At 32.0% G+C, this 24,408-nt stretch overlaps 1 protein-coding gene across 1 annotated transcript; it reads left to right on the top strand.

Moving 5' to 3' along the window:
• Positions 1–5,709: 5,709 nt before the first annotated feature.
• On the top strand, positions 5,710–23,942 carry mfas (midline fasciclin). Its single transcript, XM_076414603.1, has 12 exons — positions 5,710–5,987; positions 9,338–9,516; positions 9,573–9,819; positions 20,937–21,122; positions 21,431–21,527; positions 21,587–21,754; positions 21,815–22,154; positions 22,210–22,347; positions 22,401–22,616; positions 22,674–22,984; positions 23,039–23,384; positions 23,443–23,942. Exons 1-12 carry the CDS (start codon positions 5,923–5,925, stop codon positions 23,685–23,687), a joined length of 2,538 nt encoding a protein of 845 aa, XP_076270718.1. The 5' UTR covers positions 5,710–5,922; the 3' UTR covers positions 23,688–23,942.
• Positions 23,943–24,408: the final 466 nt, after the last annotated feature.

Raw genomic sequence — 24,408 nt, 5'->3', positions numbered from 1 at the left:
TATATGAATACTATTGATGCTACTTAGTACATATTAAAGCAAAAAATGACCCAATGATATGATAAAAGATTAAAGAAAGATAAAAGATGATATGATAAAAGAGAAATTGTTTTAGAAGGTTTATCAATTTGGATGGGTTCATGTTCACAGCTTGTCTAACTAGGCTTCGGAGTATTTGGAAAATGATTCCCATTTTGGTTGAATCAATACAGTAATAGTTGATTGAACATACAAGCATTCTATCTCTTTTGGAGTGTATTAGTTTACAATATTTATTTCATTTTTTGACACACTGTTGCATGTTTTTCTGTCTTTAACCTTCTTCCTTATTTGATCATCTCCTATTGCTATCTGCATGTTTTACTTCATTCCACAATGCTGACCTTGGTTTTTCTTTTTTCTTTTTCCAAATAGTATCTACCCTAATATTATATTTGTAATAACTGACTAATTTTTCAGTATCACTACATAGTATAAAACAAAGTCGCCTTTCCTGTCCCTATATCCCTATGTGCGCTTAAGTCTTTAAAACTACGCAACGGATTTTGATGCGGTTTTTTTAAATATATAGAGTGATTCAAGAGGAAGGTTTATATGTATAATACATGCATAATATACTAAGGCAACATTGCTAATTTTAGAGGTTTCTAACGTGATGTCGTAAATTAACCTATTTTTTTAGGCTTATTTAGCAATTAGCAAAAACGCTGCCTAACCCTACGAGTTAGATCAAATTAATGTACTACAGTATTGTACACCATAAAAAGGGCTACAAAAAAGTCCGCGATGGTATATGTTTATCTTTTAGGGATAACCCACATTAACTATTTTTATTGTTTACTTTTTACGTGAGAAAATGGCTTATTTACGAAGCTATTTTAAGCAATACGGCATTAATCCTTATCGAATTAAGTACCTTAAATACAGTGTGCAATTAATATAGATCAATATGGTTCCTTACAGCATGTAAATTAAACAAATATTTTCGGAGATATTACAAATTTAAAATTTGCGTTTAAAAATGTGTAATGTAATAAAAATTGTATGAATTTAGATATTCCAAAGATAGCAGGAAATCTTCATAGTAAGTATAGGGGAAGAGGAATTGTTTTACTCCAGATTTAATGCGTGCAGGCCAAGGGCAGTAATGAATGAACCAAAAATACTGGATCGATTTTAATCATGTTTTCATTGAGTGACATAGGCATATATATTTTATGCCCGTGCAAAGTCGGAGCGGGCCGCTATGTTTTTATATACAACGTTCATATTTTTTCTGTAGTGTATTTAATTTAGTATCAGCATTGCACCCGTGCGAAGCCGGGGCGGGTCGCTAGTATGCTATAAAATAATACTGTTTTATTTTTCTTGTTATCTACTATTATTTTTGTCTTATAAATCATTTTTGTTTTGCATTAGTTTTCTCCTGTTTTTATTAGGCTCAGCATAGTTCTTAATATATTTCTTTCGACTATGCTTGTACTTATGTTGACTCCTAATTTATATTACTTATTAAGACTACGTTTGTCGTCACAGTTTTGTTGTCAAATACTGTTTGTGAATATTTTATCAACTTTAGAAAATAAACTGCGATGAATCTTATTAGAGTTTATTTATAAATAATAAAAACATTATTTTATTATTTTATTGTTAATTATTCTAGTCAAAAACATCCAAAAAACGATATTTTAAAAATTTTATATTTTCATTATTGTTTGTTATTTAACACAGGGTATAAAATAATGACTTTAGATCGTATATAAATCCTGGTTAATGCCCTATGTTAAAAAACCATATTTCCATTTATTCAAACAATCGGAATCTGAATTAACTATACAATGGGTAAGTTTCAAACTGATCTTGAAAAGGTTATTGAATTTTATGTTCTGTGTTGTTGATTTTCGTACATATCAGTGACGGTTAGATAAAACCAGAAACATAATGTAAATATATAAGTAAATATAAATATTTAAATTTGGTAATCGCTAGATTTTTTGGCTTTAAATAACTTGAACCTTTGTGTTTTGTTTTTAATAAACATATACATGCTGTTTAGCCATATCATATATTAAAATAGCAATATATATAAATAATATTTCTCGTTGTCGTTGCTTCTTTAAAAAGATGATTATGTAAAAAAAACGATACCAAAGCCGCACACTGATTTTTTGATTTGCATTCTTAAATTTTATTTCGTCAGATTTAAGGTCCAACTTTAACTGTTATAAATTAACCATAAATACATTGTAAAAATCGTATGAACTAATTTAGGCTCTAAAGTCGTCTAATATCTATAAAAATCTGTGAGGCTTATATAGAATACTCTCTTAAAGATATCTAGACATGCAACACATCAGCTTTAAGAGCTTTTTAGTGTCAAATAAGAGATCTAATATAAAACTTTATTTTCAGATAGAGCAGCTTTGACAGCTTTTATGTGGCGTATTGTCAAGTATTCACACTGGAAATCGGAAATGGGAAGAAAATGGATTAATAGTTAAGTAATTAGCTTTGCCCCCTACAGCAGCTACTGGTTCTTCATTTGATCAAAATTATTTCTTAGGTTAAAATGTTTGCGAAAAATCACCATCTTTTTCAGAATAATTAAGATTATTGTTTCAACTTGAGGGTAATCCACGAAAAAAATTCCCTTTTCATTCCAAAAGATTAGAAAGTAACGCTTTTGTTCCATTTATGCATACGAACTTTCTTGTCAGGTAAAGAATCGGGTTTATAACACCGTTTAGCCGCTTGTTCTAATTCAGAATCAGGATGGCGACACAAGTTCAAACCCTATCGATAGAACAATCTACAAAGTCCCACTAGATTGTGTTTTAATTCCATTATTAATAAATGCAGCTCTTATTAAGTAAAATCTTCAACATTTTCACACTCAAATAAAAAAATTAAATGGTGAATAAATGATACTCTACCGCCTTACAGAACACGTAAATGAACGAAAGATTTCTTGAATTATTTCTATCACTAATCTCCTTAAATGACATGCTTTCTTGAGAAGGCCGTCGTGAGTTAACTATTTTGGAAAAATGGAATGAAACAAGCTGTATGTGACGTATTGAGTGAAATGCTCATGTATGTTATTATATATCGAATATATAATTATTCAAATACCTGCCGCAGGTTCTCAGGATGGCGTGGATCTGAATGATCCAGTTTTCAATGACCTGCAGTGATATTTTCTGCCGCAAAGGTCTGGTCTAATGTGAATGATGGACAGGGTTATGTTAACTTTAAAAGTATTCAAATTGTTCATGTAGAATGCCGATCGTAGAGTCCTCTGTGTGGGAAATAGTATCATTCTGGTGCAGCCATATATCGTTCTCGTTTATGTCAAACTACTTAGGTAAAAATCAGTTATCATCAATATTAATGCTCGCCGTTGATTGGATTAAAGCCATGGTATAAAATCCACACCAAATGCTACCTTTTTGAATATTGTGGATACATTTCTACATAGTGAAAATGATGTGCTGTTAAAGTTTTGTTGTTAAAGCTTTCGGATCAGTTGGCTTGTATAAGCTTTTGTGCGCATAGAAATGTTAATATCTTGGTAAATCGTTATTTTTTACTTTATGCAATATATTCTCTCCAATTCACCACACTATTTGTTTAATTATGCACTTAGCATTGCAAGTCATTGTACATGTTTCAAGGTAACACATCACTTAACAAGTTACGAACTTGACTATAGATGGCGTTGCCTCCTAGAATTCCTAGGCTTAATCTAATAGTCAAAATATCATGACCATCAGATGTTTCTTTAACAATTAATAATAAAGAATTTTGTGCTATATAATAGTAAACCAACGACAGCTGTAGACCTAAATGAAAAATATCACCAACCTAGTAATCAGCAGCCGGTCTAAAGCGACCAAAATTCAAACGTCTAGTGGTAATGACCTTATATTAAGATGTCTATAGATTTTTATTCATTGAGTACGTTGGAAAAGGCAAAACAATTAATAGTGAATGTTATATAGTGTTTTTGGATCAAGTTATTGACGAAATAAATAATAATAATCGTTAATAAAAACAATAACCATCATATAGTTCAGATCTGGCTCCCGGTGACTACGATTGCTAGTAAACGACAAGCGAACGATCCAGAGAAAAATGTTGGTCTGAAAGGAAAACTGATTACCCAAGTTCAGACCTATTTTGAAAATAAAAACAAATAGGTCTACGAAAAACCGAACCAGGACTCTCGAATCAGAGGATCTTAGTGAATTCAGTTGCATTTTGCTGAACATGATTGTTTTATTAGTTATTACTTGACTTTATCATGCGTTGAGCCTTTTTCATAACTATACATAAAAACTAAAATAATACTTAATAACCATGATTTTATTCCTCATCGACAAATGTAAAAATGTAACATTTATCGAAAAGTAAAGACACAACAAGGCATCACCGCTTTACAAACGCCAATATTATTTATGTATAAACGTTGGACATATATCGGGCTCTTTATCATTGTTGTTGATTTTAACCAAAACAAGGCGAATTTTAAGAATGGCCATTTTAGTTCGTTTTTTAGTAGTTTTTAGTCCAATTGCGTATCGAGATGCTCGCAATCACAAAATATTGAGAATTTAGAACGGTATCTTAAATGGCCGTATGCGAAGTAGTGTTTCAGTTTGTTAGTACAGCTAAATTTGACATATTCAGCTTTCAGAAGACCGGTCTAGAGAATAAGAAATTGTAGAGTACGTGTGTTTATATTTGGTGGAAATAATCAAGAAGTTACAGGATATTTTGGTCTTTCTTTGCTAATTATATAATTCCTATAGAAACAATTTGAGTTATGTACAAAGAATTTTGGTTTAATTTTTTTTCCATAAAGCTTTTGTTGAAAGCGCCTCTTTCCAATTGAATGCATTTTTCAACAAAGCTTATGGCTGACAAAGCAAACTTAAAAATCTTATGAACTTATGTTTTAAATATTCTTATTATGCTAACTGTGTTTTTATGTTTCTTTTTTAGTTAAAATGATTTGTTTAAATATGAAGATATCTGAGTTGTTGCGTCCCAGGTACTACATCCGTTTCAAATAGAACGCACAGTTTTCCTAGGGATCCTGGTCTATGTCAGAAATGTCTTTTAGCAATAAGTAATAGTGTTTTAGTTTTGGTTTATTTTGGTGGATGAGAAATTTTATTATTTTGGTGACCAGAATAGCAAAAGGCAAAAATGAAACATATTTTATTGCAACATCTATATATAACACAGCTTATATATATGACGTACAATTATAGAATTACAATAAATATTTGGCAAAAAAAATATTTAAGAAGTCATTTCAAAATAAACAGTCTTCAACACATATATTGTACTGTACTCTGTATTTGGAGTTATATTTAAGATAATATAAAATGTTCCATATTCAATAGTTTATTAAAGTTTGTATATTTAAAAGTATACGTTTTGTGTTAAATCTGTTATATTACGTTTGAATGTATTGTTAGTATAATATATTGTCATTAAACATAGTAAATTCCAAGGATTCTCCTTTGAGATAATATTTGCAATGTAAATTTTACATATATTTAAATAAAATATATTTTAAAACTTTTATTGCATTTTTATTTTTACTTTTTATTACTGCTATTATTAATATTTTTAATTTCCCTCTACTCATATTGTCAGTCGCGCTCTCTAGTGGCAAATTCTAATTCTTCTGTGTTTTATGGATCATTTCAATCGAAGAGATAACAATTTATTAATCGCGATACCGTTCGCACTGAGCACGCCACTGTCTCGTCTCCCTACCAACCAGGGCAGCGGCGCACGTTTATATATAGGATATCTGCACCGGACGGCTTCTAGAATATATTCAGCGATCGTTGTGCGAATTTAGTCGGTGCCGTGAAGAAAAATATTTTGTCGTTTGCCGGTAAAGAAATGCTTTTACGAGCCTTCACATTGGGGCTGCTCCTAATTTGGGGCACCAACGCAGACCTATTCAAGTAAGCAAACGAATTTTCTTGTCTTTTTACTCATACATCATGTTCATTCTAACATATCGTTATAAACATTTCCTTGTTTTGTTTTATCCGAGTTGAAGGTTACTCTTTCCGATAATTAAATGTTTGTTATTGATTCCGATCAAATCTTAAGCTAATTAAGATTTTTTTTATCGAAATGTGTGTGTGCGCGACTTTGACACCGATCTGGTCTATTAGCTTATTTTAGCGATGTAAATAAGAAAATCGGCTTCAAGTTAATTTGGTAATGACGGATGTTCGCTTCCTTCTATTGAATAATGTTGGTTAAGAAAAAAAGTTTAAAATCTTGATACTAATGGTATCGGATTTACAATTTAAATAATGCTGTTTTTTTTAAACCAATAGCTACCAAAACATCTTCAATATTATATATGCAGTTTTTTTTCATTTATGTGTGAATTCGACTGGAATGATATTTTAGTGCATAATTTAAAAAATAATTTTATGAAAATGTTTGTTTTGATTTTAGTATAAATATTTTTCATAAACAAATTCTTGTTAGAATAGAAGAGAGTTGTTGTTGTAGAATGTTAACAAACATAAGAAAGCCAACATCAATTTTTCTCATCGACGTGTTAGAATCAACGAAAATAATGAAAATTAAGGTGCATTTTTTCTCCGTTGATATTATTGCCTATATTTAACTATTTGACTTTGAAATATTATGTGCCAAAGGTATTGGATTTAGATAGAGTTTTTTATGACAATTTTTTTCATGAAATCGAAAATATTTATTACTAAAAATATTGTCGCAGTACAGGATTCTTGCTGAGGCATGGTTGTAAATGTATGTTTGTGATTGTTTACAATTGTGACATTGTCTATAAAGCAAGAGTGCATAATCTGACAAGGAAAATCATACCAATCACGCCAGTAAACAGGCTGGGTAAGACCGGATGTCTTCTGGAATGACCTCTAAGTTGATCACTGGCCAGTCGGTACCCCTAATCCAGATATACCCTGGTTGGTAAAAAAGAGACTTTAAACTATACCAAAAAAATAGTCATGCCCAGCTACTACCACGAGTTAAGAAACGAATGAAAAAATTAAGAAATCAATTCCAGAACTACTGGTAGTCGAATAGAGCCGCATCTGGAGAGAAGACTGGATGAAGCTCATTCTTGTTGAACTACTCTGGCTAATTTTCCTTCAATACACGATACAAATGCATCAATTGTGATTGGTAGCGATTCTCTGCTATAGTTTTATGTACTTTTAGAAGTTCACAATGTTTGACACCCTTCTAATCTCACTGAATACACAGATGAATTTTGATGACTGATGAATGCAACTGATAAGCTTTTCATGAAATTCATGATGTAATGATGTAGATTGAAGAATAAATTCAATGCTTCTACGCCATATTTTGTAAAAAGTTAAATAATACCATGAGAAAAACTTAACAAAAGTCATATGTCACAACAGAAAAATATAGAACTTCATTATTAAAGAGTAGCTATGATGCAAAGAAGATGGATATTTTTAAAACTATACTATTTACAGAACAGTACATACATATATAACATATAGAAGTAGTATTATTATTGATGTATACGTACTTAATACGCTATAAGAATGTTATGTGCGGTGTTAGTTCGATAGGATACAGTCATTATTGAGGTTTATACAGAAGGTTCAGAATAATAAAAGGAGAAAGCAAATAGGAAAGTCCAGACAGATAAAATATATAGCGATTTGAATTCAATATTTTGTTACTTAAACATTAGGACAATTATGAAATTAAAAAAACTTCTTCAGACACGACAAAATTGAGATAAAAAATTAGTCTAGATCGTATGAGTGATTGATCAGTGTTTGAAATTGTATCAAAGGCATAAAAACAAAAGTACTCGATTGACTTGTAATGAGGAACACGGAAGAAACCGGTAGCCGTCAGATAACAGTTAATGTGAAAATTATCTTTAGACATTTTTGTGCTGTTAGTTCCAAATTACATCCGCTATAAGATATTTTGTTGGATATCTTAAAACACTTGTTTATTACTTAACAAAAAGGAATTAGTGTAGAGTGTAGGACTCTGGCTGAACTTTTTTTATGAAGTTTTTATTATATTATATTATGTTTAAATTATATCATTATATTTTGCCATTTAGTTGTTATCTGAATTACCTTATCAGTTAATTGCTTAAGGAAAATTGTTTCTCATTATTTTCGATATTTCGGTGTAATAGTTGGAATTTATATACAGGCTGATAATTCTGAATATTATAATAATTTCACTAGATGATTCAAGCATTTTTCATATAGTTTGTGATCAGTTATTGAAAAGAAATACATTTAATACTCCTTAGTATGTTCTGTCGATATATTCAGTAACCTCACTTCAACAATTTCTGTTTATTTTAATCGTTTTATCTAGTTTTGCATTAATTTATATAGTATCACATAGCATTTATATCAAAATCAGTGATTTTGATTCTTTCGCTAGCAACTCCTTTGTTCACTTACTGTATACTGACGTCATATCATACCGGAGAGCGTTTTGGTGCGAATTTTAATCTTAAAATAGAAAATAGAAAAGAATTCTCCCCGGAAAATATTTATTTCTCGCAGAAATAATATATCCTTAAAAAAATATTAATTAAATTGATAATAAAAATCTTCATGAACATTACTTAATAATCTGATATTACTAGAATTATTTTATAGAAAGTTCTTGATTTAATAGAAATGAGGAACAAATCCGTTGTATGTGATGTATTAAATAACAAGCGGATAGAAAGGACCTTGTTTCTTGAAAATAAATAGTGAATACATTAAAATATTATAGAATGGTTTTTTAAAATTAGTTATCATTCCAATTTTGGCTTGTCTCCTTAAAGATGATACATAAACACATAGGAAAGAGTAGAGAGATCATAGAAAGTAGAGTAACTTTTAAAGAAGTACCGTAAGATGTATTTTTTGTGTTTTATCTAAAGAGGTTGATGTTATAAATCAATTATGGCCGTGAACTTTCTGAATTAAACCTGAACATCAAATATATCATGAACTGTCAGCCTGTTTTATGTTCATCTTAAATGCACAAGTGTACAAGCCATTTGCATGGTTATTATAATAATAACGTTTGTCCGCGTGAATGTAAATGTGATTTTGGTCCCATATGCTGACTAAGTGATGCATAATATATAAACAGTTTACGTTTAAAAAAGCTCAAGGTAATTTTTTTTCGCAATCATTTGCAATTCAAATCAGCATATTCTTTACGGACCCAGTCATCTAAAACCGCAATATGATCCACAAATATAATATTTCGTTACATTCTTTTTAAACTGCGTTTTTATTTACAGTGATCTGACTCTACTTCATAATTTGGAAAATCAATTTGAGCCGTTTGACTGGGACAGGCCGCACTATCAACAGAGGAGCGTCCAGACCAAACAGTCAATCGAAAAGGACAGGGAACCTTTAGCTCCTGATTATAAAGACCCTGTATCCGCTTCATCCGAAGACAAACCGATATCCACAGGCAAGTTCACTTATAGCTAAAAGAAAAACATGAGATCATTTTGAAATTCGCTTCAGATGGTCTCAAAGAAGACCAACCCGTCCTGAACCCAAAAAAAGATAGTCAGAGACCTAAGCACCCATTCAGTCCGGCTCTGCCTGGCGGGGTTATCGATGTGGACAGTAACGGAGGATTTCCGTCGTTTTCTAGTCCCTTTGGTCCCGAATTTGATTTCCCAGCCTTGCCAGGTTTGGGAAGACCGGCCGGTGGATTTGGTTTTGGTGGGTTGTTTGGTATCAGCGATGGTAATCAGTGGTGGAAAGGGTAAGTATCCCTATTTTTTTAAGTTTCTATGGTTAAATGAGTTTAAAAATAGGTAAAACGAAAGTGGGAATAATTATTGATGTTTGACCTTTAAAAGTTAATTAAGAAGAGATCTGCGATAATGTCATTTTTCAAAAGATACCTGTTAAAATGTTATAACATTTGAATTACTGAATATAGATTAGTTTTTAGTGATTCTCTTGACATTTTCAAAAAAAGGAAAAATAAATAATAAATCCTCTTCGGATTCGCTTGACAAACATTGTGGCGATAACGAGATTAACTAGACGTGATCAACATATTTTATAGGATAATTTAAATAGAATGCAGTTTACAAAGAATTATTTATAAGGAATATAAGAATTGCTCGATATTGTTAAGTGTATTAAATAAAGATAACATCTTTTATTAGATATGCTTAGTACAATCTTAATTATATATATTGCTTGAAATCAATTCACAAGCAAGAGTAGTGCGGGATAAATATATCTGTATGTGTATAGACTAACTTAAGTTAATAGTAATATTTATACATTTTATACAGGTTTGTGTTCCTTTTATTCTTCTGATTTTGTGATAGTTGACTAATAGTTTACTTACATGTTTTACGACGAAATCTTGGATACATTTGAGAAACCTTTTGATAATGAGGATATCAGTTAGATATATAGTCAGATATATTTGTTTTGGCAATGTTGGATTACTATACTGTTTAATGACTTACTGCAACTCCACATTTTGTACCTCAAGTCCAAATAGGCTTTATTATTGACTGAATATTCACCTTTTTGATCTGAGACCACGGCGGGCTCTTCTGACTAACCAGTACAGTTTGTTGTCTAACTTGATGCAGCCACTTTTTCTATTTTCAGTTGATTCGCTACTAAACTGTCTGAAGGTTATTTCAGCTGGGTTTGGTTTGGCCCAATATGTTTTGCAATTAATTGTCGTCGATCTTTTTTGTTCCTCCGGATCGCTCTTTGTTAGTTACATCAAAAGTGGTATTTGAGAGAGCAGCATCTATCAACATAACATAATAGTATAAAATGTGATAAAGAAAACTCATTATTTCAAAGTAGTCAGACAGAAAGCTTTTGACATGTAATATCAACGTTATTACAGTAAAATTCTACAAGAAATAATTATCCCAGTTATGGCGGTCACATCTATTCAGGTAAGACCCAATATTATCTGGATTGACGCTGTTAAATTTAGTTCCTAACATTTTTTCGCAAGTATGCGTATAAAATTCTATAAAATGCTACGAAAAAACAATGCTATAAAATCAGGTTAGCAATAAGGTAATTATATTAAGTTCAGTCCTAAGTTAATGGTAATCTTCAAAAGAAGACCAAACCGCAAACATATTGTTTTACCAATTTTTTTGTACCAATTGTTTATGTGCGTGTGTATATCTATTTTTAAATCATTGGCTTAACATGTCTGTGCTGTTCACAATTAGTATTTAGTGGCAATTGTTTTACTGAGAATATCTGAGGATTACTCCAAGAAATTAATTTAACACCTACGAAATTATAGTGGATAGAAAAGCCTATTTTGAAATAAAAATAAATAATATCACGCTCTGAATAAAACAGTAAAATTGCGCTTAGATTATTCAAATTATATTTACCCACCTTTTTAATAGTGTACATTGAGCACGTTGCTTTTAGTATAAAATAGTATAAAGTATATAAAATTATGCTTATATATTATTTTTTAACAAATAAATACACCTTTTAACAAATTATTAATTACTAGCTGATAATGGTTAATATATTTCAATGAAAATTTTTATGAAGTGTGTATAAATAAAACCAACAGTACAAACGCAAATTTCTTCGTCCCCATTTATACACAAATTGTCGCGACATACTTAACTCGTATTCAGGACGAAGAAAGATGATTATACGCTACTGGGTTCCTGCCGTTTAGATTTCTTCCGTGCATCCAACACTGGCCATTCGCAAAATTATAACGATTGGCCCCGCGTGAGCAGAGAAACAAAACTTTCACCAATTTCTAAAACGAAAAAAAAAACCGCGAATCGTCCCATCATCGTCTTTCGTCTATAATAAACAATCGGAGAAATAAATAATAATAAAGTAGGTCCGAACAGGTCTTTGAACTAGAGGTTTCTAGCAAACTCGTTTAGTATGTCTTCGAGAGAGGCTGACGCTAGTTTATGTGACAAAATGATGGAAAACTACTAGTAGTTTAAAGTACTATTTGTATTTTGATGTATTTCAGTACTTTTACATGTGAACTTGTTTAAAGTTTTCATGGATCTATGAACTATAACCGTTTACCATTTCTCTGTTGTTGATAATGTTAAAGTGAAAGCATGTAAACTTTCTTTTCTTAACTAGATAAACAAACTAAGTTCTGAACAGTCTGAATCATAATGGTAATGCCTAATTTTTCTAATTTATTGGTATTTTACTGATATCTATTGATATCTCCCTATCATTATTCTATATCGATATCGATTATTATGTTGTAGTATCTACCGAAACAGTAGTATTATTGTTGTTGAACTGAATATATGCCCGCTTGTTTTTAGCATCTAAAGATTACATAAAGATTACAAATTTATAAATGTTATTTATTAAAACATTTAATAGTTATAGTTGTAATTAAAAAAAAACATTTAATTAGTTTATATATTTTATAGAAAGTCTATTTTCTTTTTGTTAACTGTTATAATAAAGAAGTGATGGAAAAATTCATTACAATGTATAGTTGATGATACAATAGTTATGACTAAACATGCTTGTGATATTAAAATGTTGTAATAAGAGAATAAGAGAATTTATTAGATCGGGATGTAGTTTCTGACTTTTTAATTGGTAAAAACAAGTATACCCAGTTATCGGTAGGGCATTTACCGGCTTAATATTTAGCTTTGACATATAAATTTTATATTAATTTAGTCAAAGTATTTAAATAATTCGATGTCTGTTCATTTTTACCTATTAAAGAAAGCACTATACCAAGTTATTGTTATCTTGTTATTTAAAACTTCCTCTACCGCCTTTTTAGATGTATCTACCAAATTACGTATTTCTTTACTAACTTGTATCCCTCTTTTCCATTCCAAAACAATATTGTATATTATAGGGTACAGAAGAATCTATTACTTTCTGCAACTTTTATCAAATTATCGTTCATTTAATGAAGAATAATATCTCTGTACTGGCCGATAATATTTAATGGTAATAGACATCAGTATACAGTTAGTAAACAATGAATGTTGGACGCAAAACCATCAAAATTATTTATTTTCCGTGTTATTATGAATTCTAAAGTCTATAGAATATTTTTTAGAGATTTAGAACTCACTAAAAAGTAAAAAATAATCAAACTTACATATATAATATAAAAAAAAACGTTTTAAAATAAAATATCTTCAAATTTACATTTATAATATCAAAAAAAAAACGTTTTAAAATAAAGTATCTGCACAATAATAGTTGTAATAATTAAATGAAAATAAACATAAACCTTATTTCACCTATCTACTACACGTATTTTATACTGTACTATATACACACAATTTAGCTTAATACCTACCTAAACCTATTTATCTATTTACAATATTATTTTAACTACTACCACTGATCAGTTTGAAGTCAGTGTCGAGCAACAAATTAGACAGATTTGTTTTGTTCCTGATTTAATTTTGCTTATATGTCACAAAACTATATTATTATTTTTGTATTGTTTGGGCTTGGCACCGACTTCAAGCTGATATATCATTATACCCCAATATCTGATTACTTTAGATAAAAATATGTGAAAACATTGTACGTGCTTTTGAAATTTGAGGTTTTCCATCGATTCCACTCCCCCCTTCCCTCATCAGATCTTGATTTGGTTCAAATGGGACCACGTCGGAAATGTACTCTTTCGAATAAAAAAGAATTTTGATAATCGATCCATAATTGACGGAGAAATCAGCAAACGTACATTAAAAGAAATATACAGCCGAAGCCAGGAGGTTGTATCTCCTCCTTTTTTGAAGTCGGTTAATAAATGGTGTATGGTCCTCATAAAACGCTGATAAAATAATGATGATGATGATATACTAAACCAAACCAAACAAATAAAAACCAATAGAAACTCGCACAAGAAAAGACTTTGCCCATACTTGATATTACCACTTTACTCTAACCCTACTTTTCAACGCAAAATCTCAAATATTAGAAACCTCAAATATTAGAAACCTCAAAATAAATATTTGGTACTCACCATCAAAAATTCTAGGTTTTGAAAATCGATATTTTAATGTGAAACTCAAAGGTTCGATGCTCTCATCCATAACTATCGATGCTTCTTTCAAAAAATCTTGATAAATATCGGGCAAAAATCTTTTAACATTTCTCGTAAAACTTATAAAACAATTTAAAAATCAACATGAAAAAATAAACATTCCTGCTGACACAAATTTATCTTTCCATTCATTTAACGTCATAATCTATTCGTTAATTATGCAGGAATTGTCACGCAATATTAAGTTCATTTGACCATATTCCATGCGTTCGTTTGCGGAAGAACCGACTGATATGGTAATTCCAGTTGCATTTTTTGAGTTAAGTAGTAAACCTTGAAAACTAGAATTAGTCATCATATTCCAGAAGCCATATTACAGTAATTTAATTATGTGAATATGAATTATTCATTATGTATGGCTATCCTACATAGATCTGTACGAGATGTTTATACAAATATTTTCGTTTCAGAAATTTTCCTTAGATCTACGCTTCTTTTCTGCAATTTAAGTGCATGGTACCGTTAAATGTTACACAGTGACCTTAAAATATCGATGCCACTTGCATTTTAACGGTTTTGCCTCATATAATTTTTCCATTCATTGTTTTTATTGTAATTTACCGCTATTTTGAGAATCACATTCACATATCACCTTTGCTTATTAATAAAATATTGACGGCGCATTAACTATTAGTTGAAAATTGACTAAATATTTAACTAAAAATAAAAATATAATTTCCAGAGTACTTATTCAGAAATTTCAAGAATTCCATATTCTATAAACAACTTGGTTAACATTGGTTATTAATGTTATTATGCCATTAGTTAAAAAAGGACAATTAGTTCAATGCTTTTGGGACATTTTTGTACCAAAATCCGTGTCTTGTCTGGGACCAATGCTTTATCTATTCTACACTTGTGATATACCACAAACGGAAAATATTACGATGGCTACAATTGCTGATGATACTGCGATTGTAGCTGTCGGAGACAATAGTGAAGAAGCTTCACGAAAATTACAACAGGCAAGTGACAATATAAATAATTGGACACAAGCTTGGAAAATAAAAATTAATGAAAGTAAATCTGTAAATGTGCAGTTCACCTATAAACATACCGTACAAGCACCAATAACATTAAATAACACTATCATTCCATATAGCAACAACGCTAAATATCTCGGAATGAATCTTGATGCAAAACTTCGCTGGAAGGAACATATAAAGAAGAAAAGAAAAGAGCTGGAACTGAAATATAGGAAAATGTACTGGTTAATTGGAAGAAAATCACAATTATCAGTACATAATAAATTGCTATTATATAAGCAAATATTGAAACCTATATGGACATACGGAGTTCAATTATGGGGATATTCTGCAAAGAGTAACATAAATAAAATACAAATTTTTCAGAACAAAGTCCTGAGAGCTATTGTAGGTGCACCCAAATACTATAGGACTGATTACCTACATCGAGACCTTCAGATACCTACAGTCAGTTAAGAAATCAAGAGAATTGTAAGGGGGCATGAGGAAAGACTCCATTCTCACACGAATATTGAAATATCTATTGGATACCACCAGAACAGGATACAGAATCAAAAGAATCAAACCATCTGATCTTGTCTAGTGTTGTGCAGTGAGGTGCATATAATAAAAAATTCAGCCATAGATCATAGAAGAAAAATGTTGAAATGAGGATTTTAAGTTTAAACTCATGATCTTGATGTTTAACATACAGCCCTTTACCAATAAAACTAGGATACTGCTAAAATATCTTTGAAAATGATATATTGTGGCATGTTTTATTTATTATAGGTAATATGTTGTACATCTCTATAATAAGTATATGTATATTCCAATGAAACCTAGAAAACTCACGTGGTGTACTTTGACCATTTTTATTACGTGAGCTTTTCCAACAACTTAAACTCTTTGATTTTTTTAAATGATTTCTTCTGCTCTTTGATTTATGTTTTTTATTATGATTTTTATTATGTTTACCTTCTGCTCATATTTGTACCATACTAGATAATCAAAATTCAAGTTGTATTCTTGTGTTTTGGCATAATTTTACATAAAATATTTCGATTAACTGCACTGATAAATATTGGGAACTACGATATTCTATTATGTTCAAATCAAATGTTGGGTACAATTTCAAAGAAATCAGGAGGAAAAGTTTTTTGATTTGTTTGTAATTACCGTTCATATTTTTATTTATATAGAAAACATATTTGAAACATTTAATACTTTTTGTTATAATTAGTCATCATTATTTAACATAAATTAAATGTTAATCTATAAATTATATTTTTTAAAAACTATTTTACGTTCATACTTAGGTACGTATCAATATGAATATAATATGTTTTAATTGTTATTTGTTGTAATATTTCATTAAATAAAATATATGTGAAAATTATTATTACTTAACAGTATAGTATTACTTAAACTAATTGATAGAAAGTCCTTAATTTAATAGAAATGAGGAACAAGATCTGTTGCATGTGATGTATTAAATAACAAACGGATAGAAAGGTCGTTGTTTCCGCAGTGCTACGTTTTAGTCGCTATTATTTTGGTTCATCGGTAAGCCTAGACGTTGCAAAAAAAAGTCGAAGCATAGCACAAAACTGTACATGTTGGTTATAAAGTTCAATAACCGGTACACCAGTCGCCATTTCCAAGTGTGCTAATTGCATTTTACACATTCAGCGTACTGTAAACCATTATCTGACACCAATAGCGCTTCTCTGCTTGTTCTTGCAATTCTAATAACGCGAAACGCAACATCAGGTCCATTAGAGACAGAATTTGAATAAGGTTGAATATTTTTTGTGTGTTAGTTTTAAATCGTTCGTTTATTAATATGTATAAAGTAAAAAAAAACGTTGATATTTTTATTAACAAATTTGACGGCGACCATGGCTTTCGAAAATAATAATTGAATTGCTAATTTAATCTGCTTGTTTTGAAAAACAACATTATTAAGATCAAAGTACATAATGCAGTGAAATAACTTCTTTACAAGAGGATTTTTTTAGTAATGCTTGTTTATTTTTCAATAATTTATGTCATGATTAATTTTACATATTTTCAGTTTCTTTTTTTTTCGTGTTCTTCAAGGCTACTTTATAAATATACATTTCAAACACTAATTAATGATATATGAGCCGTTTTGATCGATGATCTTATGTCGCTTTTCACAAGGGTCTTTTGAAACGAACTTTATCCCTTTAGTGGTATAGTGTTGTCGTGATGGATGACTTCGTTTTTCCTACTGATCAGTTCTGGCCTTTTTAGTTTAATCACTTGCTTCAGTCGTGTTAGTTGTTGACTGTAATGAGTCTAATTGATGATTTAGCTAGGTTCCTCCAGTTCATGATGAACGACTCTCTTCTAATACCTGGCTTTCCAACTATTTGTTAAACTTCTCCGGGTTTCAACAACGATATTTTTTAGACATTCTTGTCATACGTGAACTTTTCATTGCGCGTGATTATTTATTTAAAGAATGGGTCGATTCCGTTTCATTTCAATTGCGATTTACAAAAGGAAACTCGGTCCATTCAATTTTTTACTGTAGTTTCATGTGGAACCCAAGTGTCGGGCTTCTTTTAATGTTTGGTTTTACATACATGGTTCCAAACTTTTTTATAGTGTTTGTTATAATGTTTAGCCCCGTAGTGATGACAATTTTATCGATTTTTTTGACTATTGGTCGGCCAGGTTGAGGGCTCATCTTTAACATCAAATTTCTGGAGCGTAAACGAGCAAACCAATTGTGACAGTGGCTTTAACTTCATCACACATACTTAGACTGATGACACTACTTATATATTTTGAATATTTTGTGGATTATGTACACAACTTTTCAAGATAGCTATAGCATCAACGATTTCTTGTTCTTATTTTTTTAAAAATTTTATTTATTCTTTATTCGAAACAAATGTCAACAAACATTCCCGGTGTGTAATAGAGTGTGTTGTTTTGGAAAAACGTACATTTAAATATATGGATGTTAAGCTTAGGGTTTTTGACAATGTTGCCAATCACGTAATATCAATTGAAACAAGTAACAACGGAATGAGCAACATTTCATGACTATGGCGGGTGGAATAGGATCTCTTTATTAGCATTTCTACACTGCTGCCGAAAGATATGGATTATAATCGGTAGCAATATACCATATTGCTTTCGTTCGTGATGGACTTTCGGCTTACATATTATATCACTACAGATATCACAAATTATAGTTCTTTGAACAGGAGAAATGTAACCTGAAAGTCGTATTTTGATGTCTATCGATATCTTTTGGGCCAAAAAAATATGTTCTCACTTTTCAGCATAATGTTACAAGTTACATAAGTCATCAGTTACATCATTTATAATTGAAGAACGGCTGTTGGATTAGTCTCCAGTAGAATAACCATTAAAATATCAGACACATTCACGAAAAAACCCATACAGAAAATTAATTTTTAAATATTCTAGGTTTGATCTTGAAGAATGTGAGAATTGTGAATTGTGTCAGTTGATTGAAATAAGTGACACACATCATAAAACAACACATTATAGAATAGAAAATCAATGGAAAGTATCAGGATTCTAAATTCTACAATAATGTTGGAATACATAGAAAATACTTGAATGGGAATATTTTTTAATGACCGTTTAGTAAATTTCTTGGTAATTATACTGGCTGTATATTTTTACCACTAATCCAGTCAAGGAGAAAGAGTAATACTTTTAGTATGTATTGAGAGCGAGGTTAATATCAATGGAGATACCTGAAAGAAAATAGTACATAAGAAACAGAGGGTCAACAAATGACTGCCATTGTTAAACTATCAAATCCATGGTCCTAATCCTCCTAGATCATTTGGCCAATCAGTGATTCTTCCCACAACATTGACAACACAGAATGTAAGAGAAACTCTGGGAATTTTCCAGTGCCTGTCACTATATTTTGGTAGTAATTATTTCGTATGTTGGTAATATTTATGTTTTGTTGTTCATAAAACAATTTTAATTAAATATTGGTTCGATAGTCATCATACTCAAAAATCTAAACCTACAAAACCTACTAAAACTTTCCAATGGGAGGCGTTTTGAAAAATGTCAAAGGATGAAGAAGTTGTTATTCCAAAGATTGTGATATTTCCAGTCAGTAATATACACCTTGAGTTTAAATTAATTCAATATCCGAATCGTCTGGCATTCGCCATGACAATCAAAATATCACACGGCCAATAGTTTGAATAGAATGGATATAATGTTTGTGGCCTGAACCTAAAAATGTTTTTCTCATGGTTTATTGTAAGTAATGTGTTGAAGTGTCAGCCAATCAACCGATTTATTTGTTGTTGTGCCTAACAACAAAATGAAGAATGTGTATCCCGAAGTGATTCAGTGAATTTTTTTTGTTCTGGCTTGGTGAAATGCATGACGCATACCTGTTCGAGGAGATTTGGCTTGGAGTGACAAGTTGGACCGGGTTATACGGGATTGCCTCTTGGCTTACCATTACACTAAACCGAAACCGCCTCACAGTTGACCCCTGTGGATCGCTACTGCTACTGCATTAAATTTGGGGATATGACACCCGCTGATCGGGTAGCTATTATTGGGCACGAGGACCCGGCGACTCTATTGATTCGCGAACTTGAGTTAACACACGACTGGGTACTGTCGTATGGGGGCAAAAGTTATGACTGCAATGACGGATGAGGTCGTTTTAGCCTGGAAAAGAGGGAGGTTAGCGGTGACGCGGTGCTAAGTTCCCAGCATGTCGACCAGCTCGCGAACAAGCGCGTTTTCAGAAGAACTTGAGCTGAGTTGTTGTTTGTGGAATGATTGAGACGTACTTCGTTTCTGGAGTGTCAGTTTCCCTATGAATTTCATTATTTCTGACAAACCATGGAGCGTTTAATATTCTTCCGAGTCTTTCCATCTGGTTGGCTGTAACAAACTTGAAGTAGATATTAGATCCGTAGAGGAGTACGGCCCGAATTGACATCTTGTAAAATAAGAATTTGATGGAGATGGGAAGTAGCAGACTGCTAGCAGCAGGGCAGATCAGAGAAGATGGTAGATTTGCTATCCCCGAGCCTTTCTGGGGATTGCTTCCTGGATTTGGGAATGCCAACTGAATCGTCAGTCGATATAAGTAGTGATTCAGTGATAAGAATGAACCAGGGTGTAACACATGCTATCAAAAAAGAAGCTCCAACAAAACTAAAAAAATTTTATGATTATGATGGTTCTAAAGGATTTTAAATTTAAAAAACAATTATTTTATTTAAAAATTGATTTATTCAAGAAAAGAAAAGGCGACTAGTTGAACGGTGGTACAAAGCGACATTGAGGGTAAAAACAGACCCACCTTTCTGATTCGTTCATCATTCAGGTGACCAAAAAACAGATGGCCGGGTAGTCTGGCTCGTATTACATCACAAGTTTAAGTTTAACGCAAATGTAACACGACATTTATTGTCTGTTACGTACAATGGTCAGCTAGTAAAAAACAAACCATAATTTACATGTATAATTGTTTATTTGCAAACGCTTTTCATACGTTAACAAGAAAATTATCGTAGTTTATATCAACATTTCGTTTGACTCATCCCAGTTATAGATCCTTTTAAGATACCAATAACAATCAACAATGGTTAATTAGTACCGTTTATAATGTATTAACGTTGTAACGTTAAAAGATTGTTGGCTGGTACTGCCAAAGGATTAATGCGCGATAAATGCTGTAATTATCGCTATAAAAATAATTAAGAGGAACATTGACTCACCGTATAAATAAAAATATTTATGATTGTTTTTTTGTTGCAGAAAAAATGTTTGCATAGAGCGTGAGGAGAGCACCGATGACGATGACGAGGAGGAAGATGAAGAGGAAGATAATCTGGAGAAAAGCAACAAAACCGACAAGCACATCGGGGAACCGAATTTCTTCTCAACATCTATTCGCCTTTCGAATTGTTTCGAATCAGAAAATAAATACGAATGTATTACCAAGTAAGTACAAAAAACTCGACTAGACCTTGAGATGCATTTAAAGAACCGTCCACAAATCTTCGCAATCATTCACCAAAAAAAAAATAGTGATTTTGCAGTTTCCTTGCATTGCATTTCGTTGGTTCGCACGAAATTATTCTGATTGAACTAAATTGTTAATGATGCGAATTTGCTTCGTTAAATTAGCTAGACCAACCGCATTTATTCGGTTAATTTGCGATAAATAAGGACGTCAATTAACCCGATGTCCTCCATAAAGTCAATTAAAACACTATTAGCTGGCAATTATACAATGATGAATCTTGCAGGATTAACAACCACGGCGTCGTGAAGACCTTCACCGTTCGTTACAAGTGTTGCTACGGGTTCAAAAGGTTAGACCGCACCAGCGGATGTGTTAAGCAAGTAAGGAGACACGCGGCGGATATCGGAAATTAGTTTTGATATCGACGACGTTGTTTTAGGGAGAACTGAAACCCGTCCTGCAAACACTAGACGATCTGAAGCTGAACGAGTTCCGAGAATTGATCAAGAGCAGTGGCTTGGATGATACTGTCTCGAATGGAAATTACACGTTCTTCGTGCCATCCGATGACGCCTTCCATGACTACAACGACAAAATCACTGACATGGTATAATCGACGTAACACCACTATTATGAGCACTCCACAATAAGTCTTGTAACATTTCAGAATACAGTGGAACTAGCTAGAAGGAGACGTTCACCAACTTCTTTAACCGGTAAGGAATTCGTGTTGAGACACATGACCGATGGTTTCGTCGAGCTCAACGACATCCAAAACGAACAGAAGCTAGCCAGCGAGGATGATAAGAAATCACCAATCAGGATCAATATTTACCCAACTCACACTTACGAGAAAATGTTGACCATCAACTGTGCCAGAGTTAAAAAGAGCAATATACTAGCAGATAATGGCGTGATCCATGTCTTGGATAAGGTAGTCAGTTCTGCCTCTGAAAGTGTCTTGGATATCGTCAACAAACATCCTCAGCTAACTACATTCAGGAAAGGTACGCTTTTTAAAATATGCAGTACCGACTGACAAATTAAGTATATTTGTTTCAGTATTGGAACACACTGATATCGCAAAACATTTCAAACCTGAGGGTCATTACACCATCTTTGCTGCTACAGACGCAGCTTTTGGTAAACTCGACGAGGTTCAACGCCAGAAATTACTAAGCGGTGCCGGATGTGCCTCCAGTATGAGTAAACTGTACTTATTATCGTATAATATTAATCATATATTTTTTTAGATATTCTTAAACATCACATCGTAGCTCATACCGTGTGTTCATCGGCAATCATCGGTAACGCCACCACGCATAACGTGGAAGGAATTAACTTGAACATGGAGAGAACATTAGACGACGAACTGATCTTTGAAGGAACAGCTAAGATCATCGAATCTGACATCATCGGCACCAATGGCGTTGTCCATCTAATCGACTCTCTGGTGATACCAGAGTCAGGTAGGACTACTGGTAGTCATTACTGAATTTTGTATATTAACAATTGATTATATTCAGGTCAATACATCGGTAATGTTCTAAAATCACACAAATTCAACAAATTCCAAGAACTGGTAGAAAAAGCGGGTTTAACTGACGAACTGAACAACTTCGATAATGCCACTGTTTTTGTACCAGCTGACAAAGCCTTCGAGAATACCCAAGCCCAGAAATTCCTGGAAAATATCGGAGATGACCAGGAAAAACTCAAGGAACTTATCCGGTACCATATCATTGATGGCGAAATTCAGTCTTGTGATATGTCAAATAATATGAGGATTCCTACTAAAGATAACGGCGAAGAACTCAGAGTTAACTTGTACTCGACTGTAGGTGGTATGTTGATTCAATTAAACACGGTAATAAGTTTTAATTTCTTCCAGGTACCAATATTCACGAACGTTATCAATAGAGCGACAATCAACTGCGCCAGATTAATTGGCTTTGACGAGAAAACTTGCGGTTCTGTTGTTCATGAAGTTAACAGACTTTTGGTGCCACCAAAGAAAACAATCCTGGAGATGATCAACGACGATGAGAAATACTCTACCCTGAGACAATTATTGAAAGATACTCAAGTTGAGAAAATCTTACAGGAAAATAACAGATCTATTACATTCCTTGCACCAACCGACGAGACTTTCGCAACCTTAGATGAAAGTGAGAGGAAATCACTTTTGGAAAATAAGGAGAAAGCAGAAGAAGTTTTGAAGAGTCATGTATTAACTGGTAAGTCGTGTTTTTTTTGCATGAAATCCTCAGTATATGGCTGATCTAAATTTTTCAGAGGTTCTTTGCTGTTCTGGAGTTGGTCCACACACATGGGGCTTTAACAGTTTTGTTCCCACATTGGGAAGTCAAAGAGTGGAAGTAGGTAGAGTTGGCAGTCAAGTCAGAGTAAACAGAGCCGTGGTTACTAGTTGCGATAACATTGCCACCAATGGGGTCCTACATACAATCAACAAAGTTCTGATGCCCAAGAAACCGACGATCGCCACTATTGGCGGTGGATTTTTCTTGTTCGACCTGTAAATTGTATTTTCTTTTTCAAATAACATGAATTAAAGAGCTAAAGAATTTAATCAGGACTATGTTGATAGTTATGGTCGTGATGGTCAGTGATATATCTTATAGCTTTTATGACTGAATTGTTGTACTTTGTGTTTCAAGTAGATCTGTTAGACATGTTAAGGTTTAGACGATAAGCCAATACTAATAATAGACCAATTAATTTATTCTATTTTTATCAATTATAATATTTACGAAATAAAACCTGTTAAAAAACAATTATTTTGTTTCATTTTCTAAGTTTTAAACATCTAATAAAACGATCGAAATATAAATTGGGAGTTGTGGTAGATTATATTTACAAAATATAAAAATATTAAAGATTTAGTTACATATGAAAGGTTCAACTAATGAGTTAATAATTTGGAAAGCTGTTTAACCTTCTTTATACATGTTTACATAAGAGTTCACTGTTAGTTAGAATTGAAATGGTAACTTTTCAATTTGATGGACGTTAAAAGGTGAAAACGATTGTTCAATAAATACATTTGCGACCATTTTATTTTTCACAACAGAAATATTTTATGACTTGCATTTTATGAGCAATATTTATGATTTTATGAGCACCAATATTTTATGATTAATTTAAATTAAATTTTGAAGACCCAACAAGTCTCGGCACAATGAATTGCCACATTGGCTAAATCGAAAGCAATATACATTCGAGCGCTTATTGAAAAACTAT

The sequence above is a fragment of the Rhynchophorus ferrugineus genome, unplaced genomic scaffold, assembly GCF_030347505.1.
Source record: "Rhynchophorus ferrugineus isolate W39M unplaced genomic scaffold, kcgeb_rfMv2 rfM9, whole genome shotgun sequence".
In the NCBI taxonomy this organism is placed as follows: domain Eukaryota; kingdom Metazoa; phylum Arthropoda; class Insecta; order Coleoptera; family Curculionidae; genus Rhynchophorus; species Rhynchophorus ferrugineus.
This window is presented reverse-complemented; position numbering and strand designations above follow the sequence as displayed.

Excerpts from the sequence above, each read along its gene's own strand:
- mfas (XM_076414603.1), top strand. The coding sequence starts at position 5,923 with ATGCTTTTACGAGCCTTCACATTGGGGCTGCTCCTAATTTGGGGCACC. Across the intron at positions 21,123-21,430 it reads AAATACGAATGTATTACCAA|GATTAACAACCACGGCGTCG; the intron begins GTAAGTACAAAA and ends TGAATCTTGCAG. Across the intron at positions 22,985-23,038 it reads GAGTTAACTTGTACTCGACT|GTACCAATATTCACGAACGT; the intron begins GTAGGTGGTATG and ends AATTTCTTCCAG.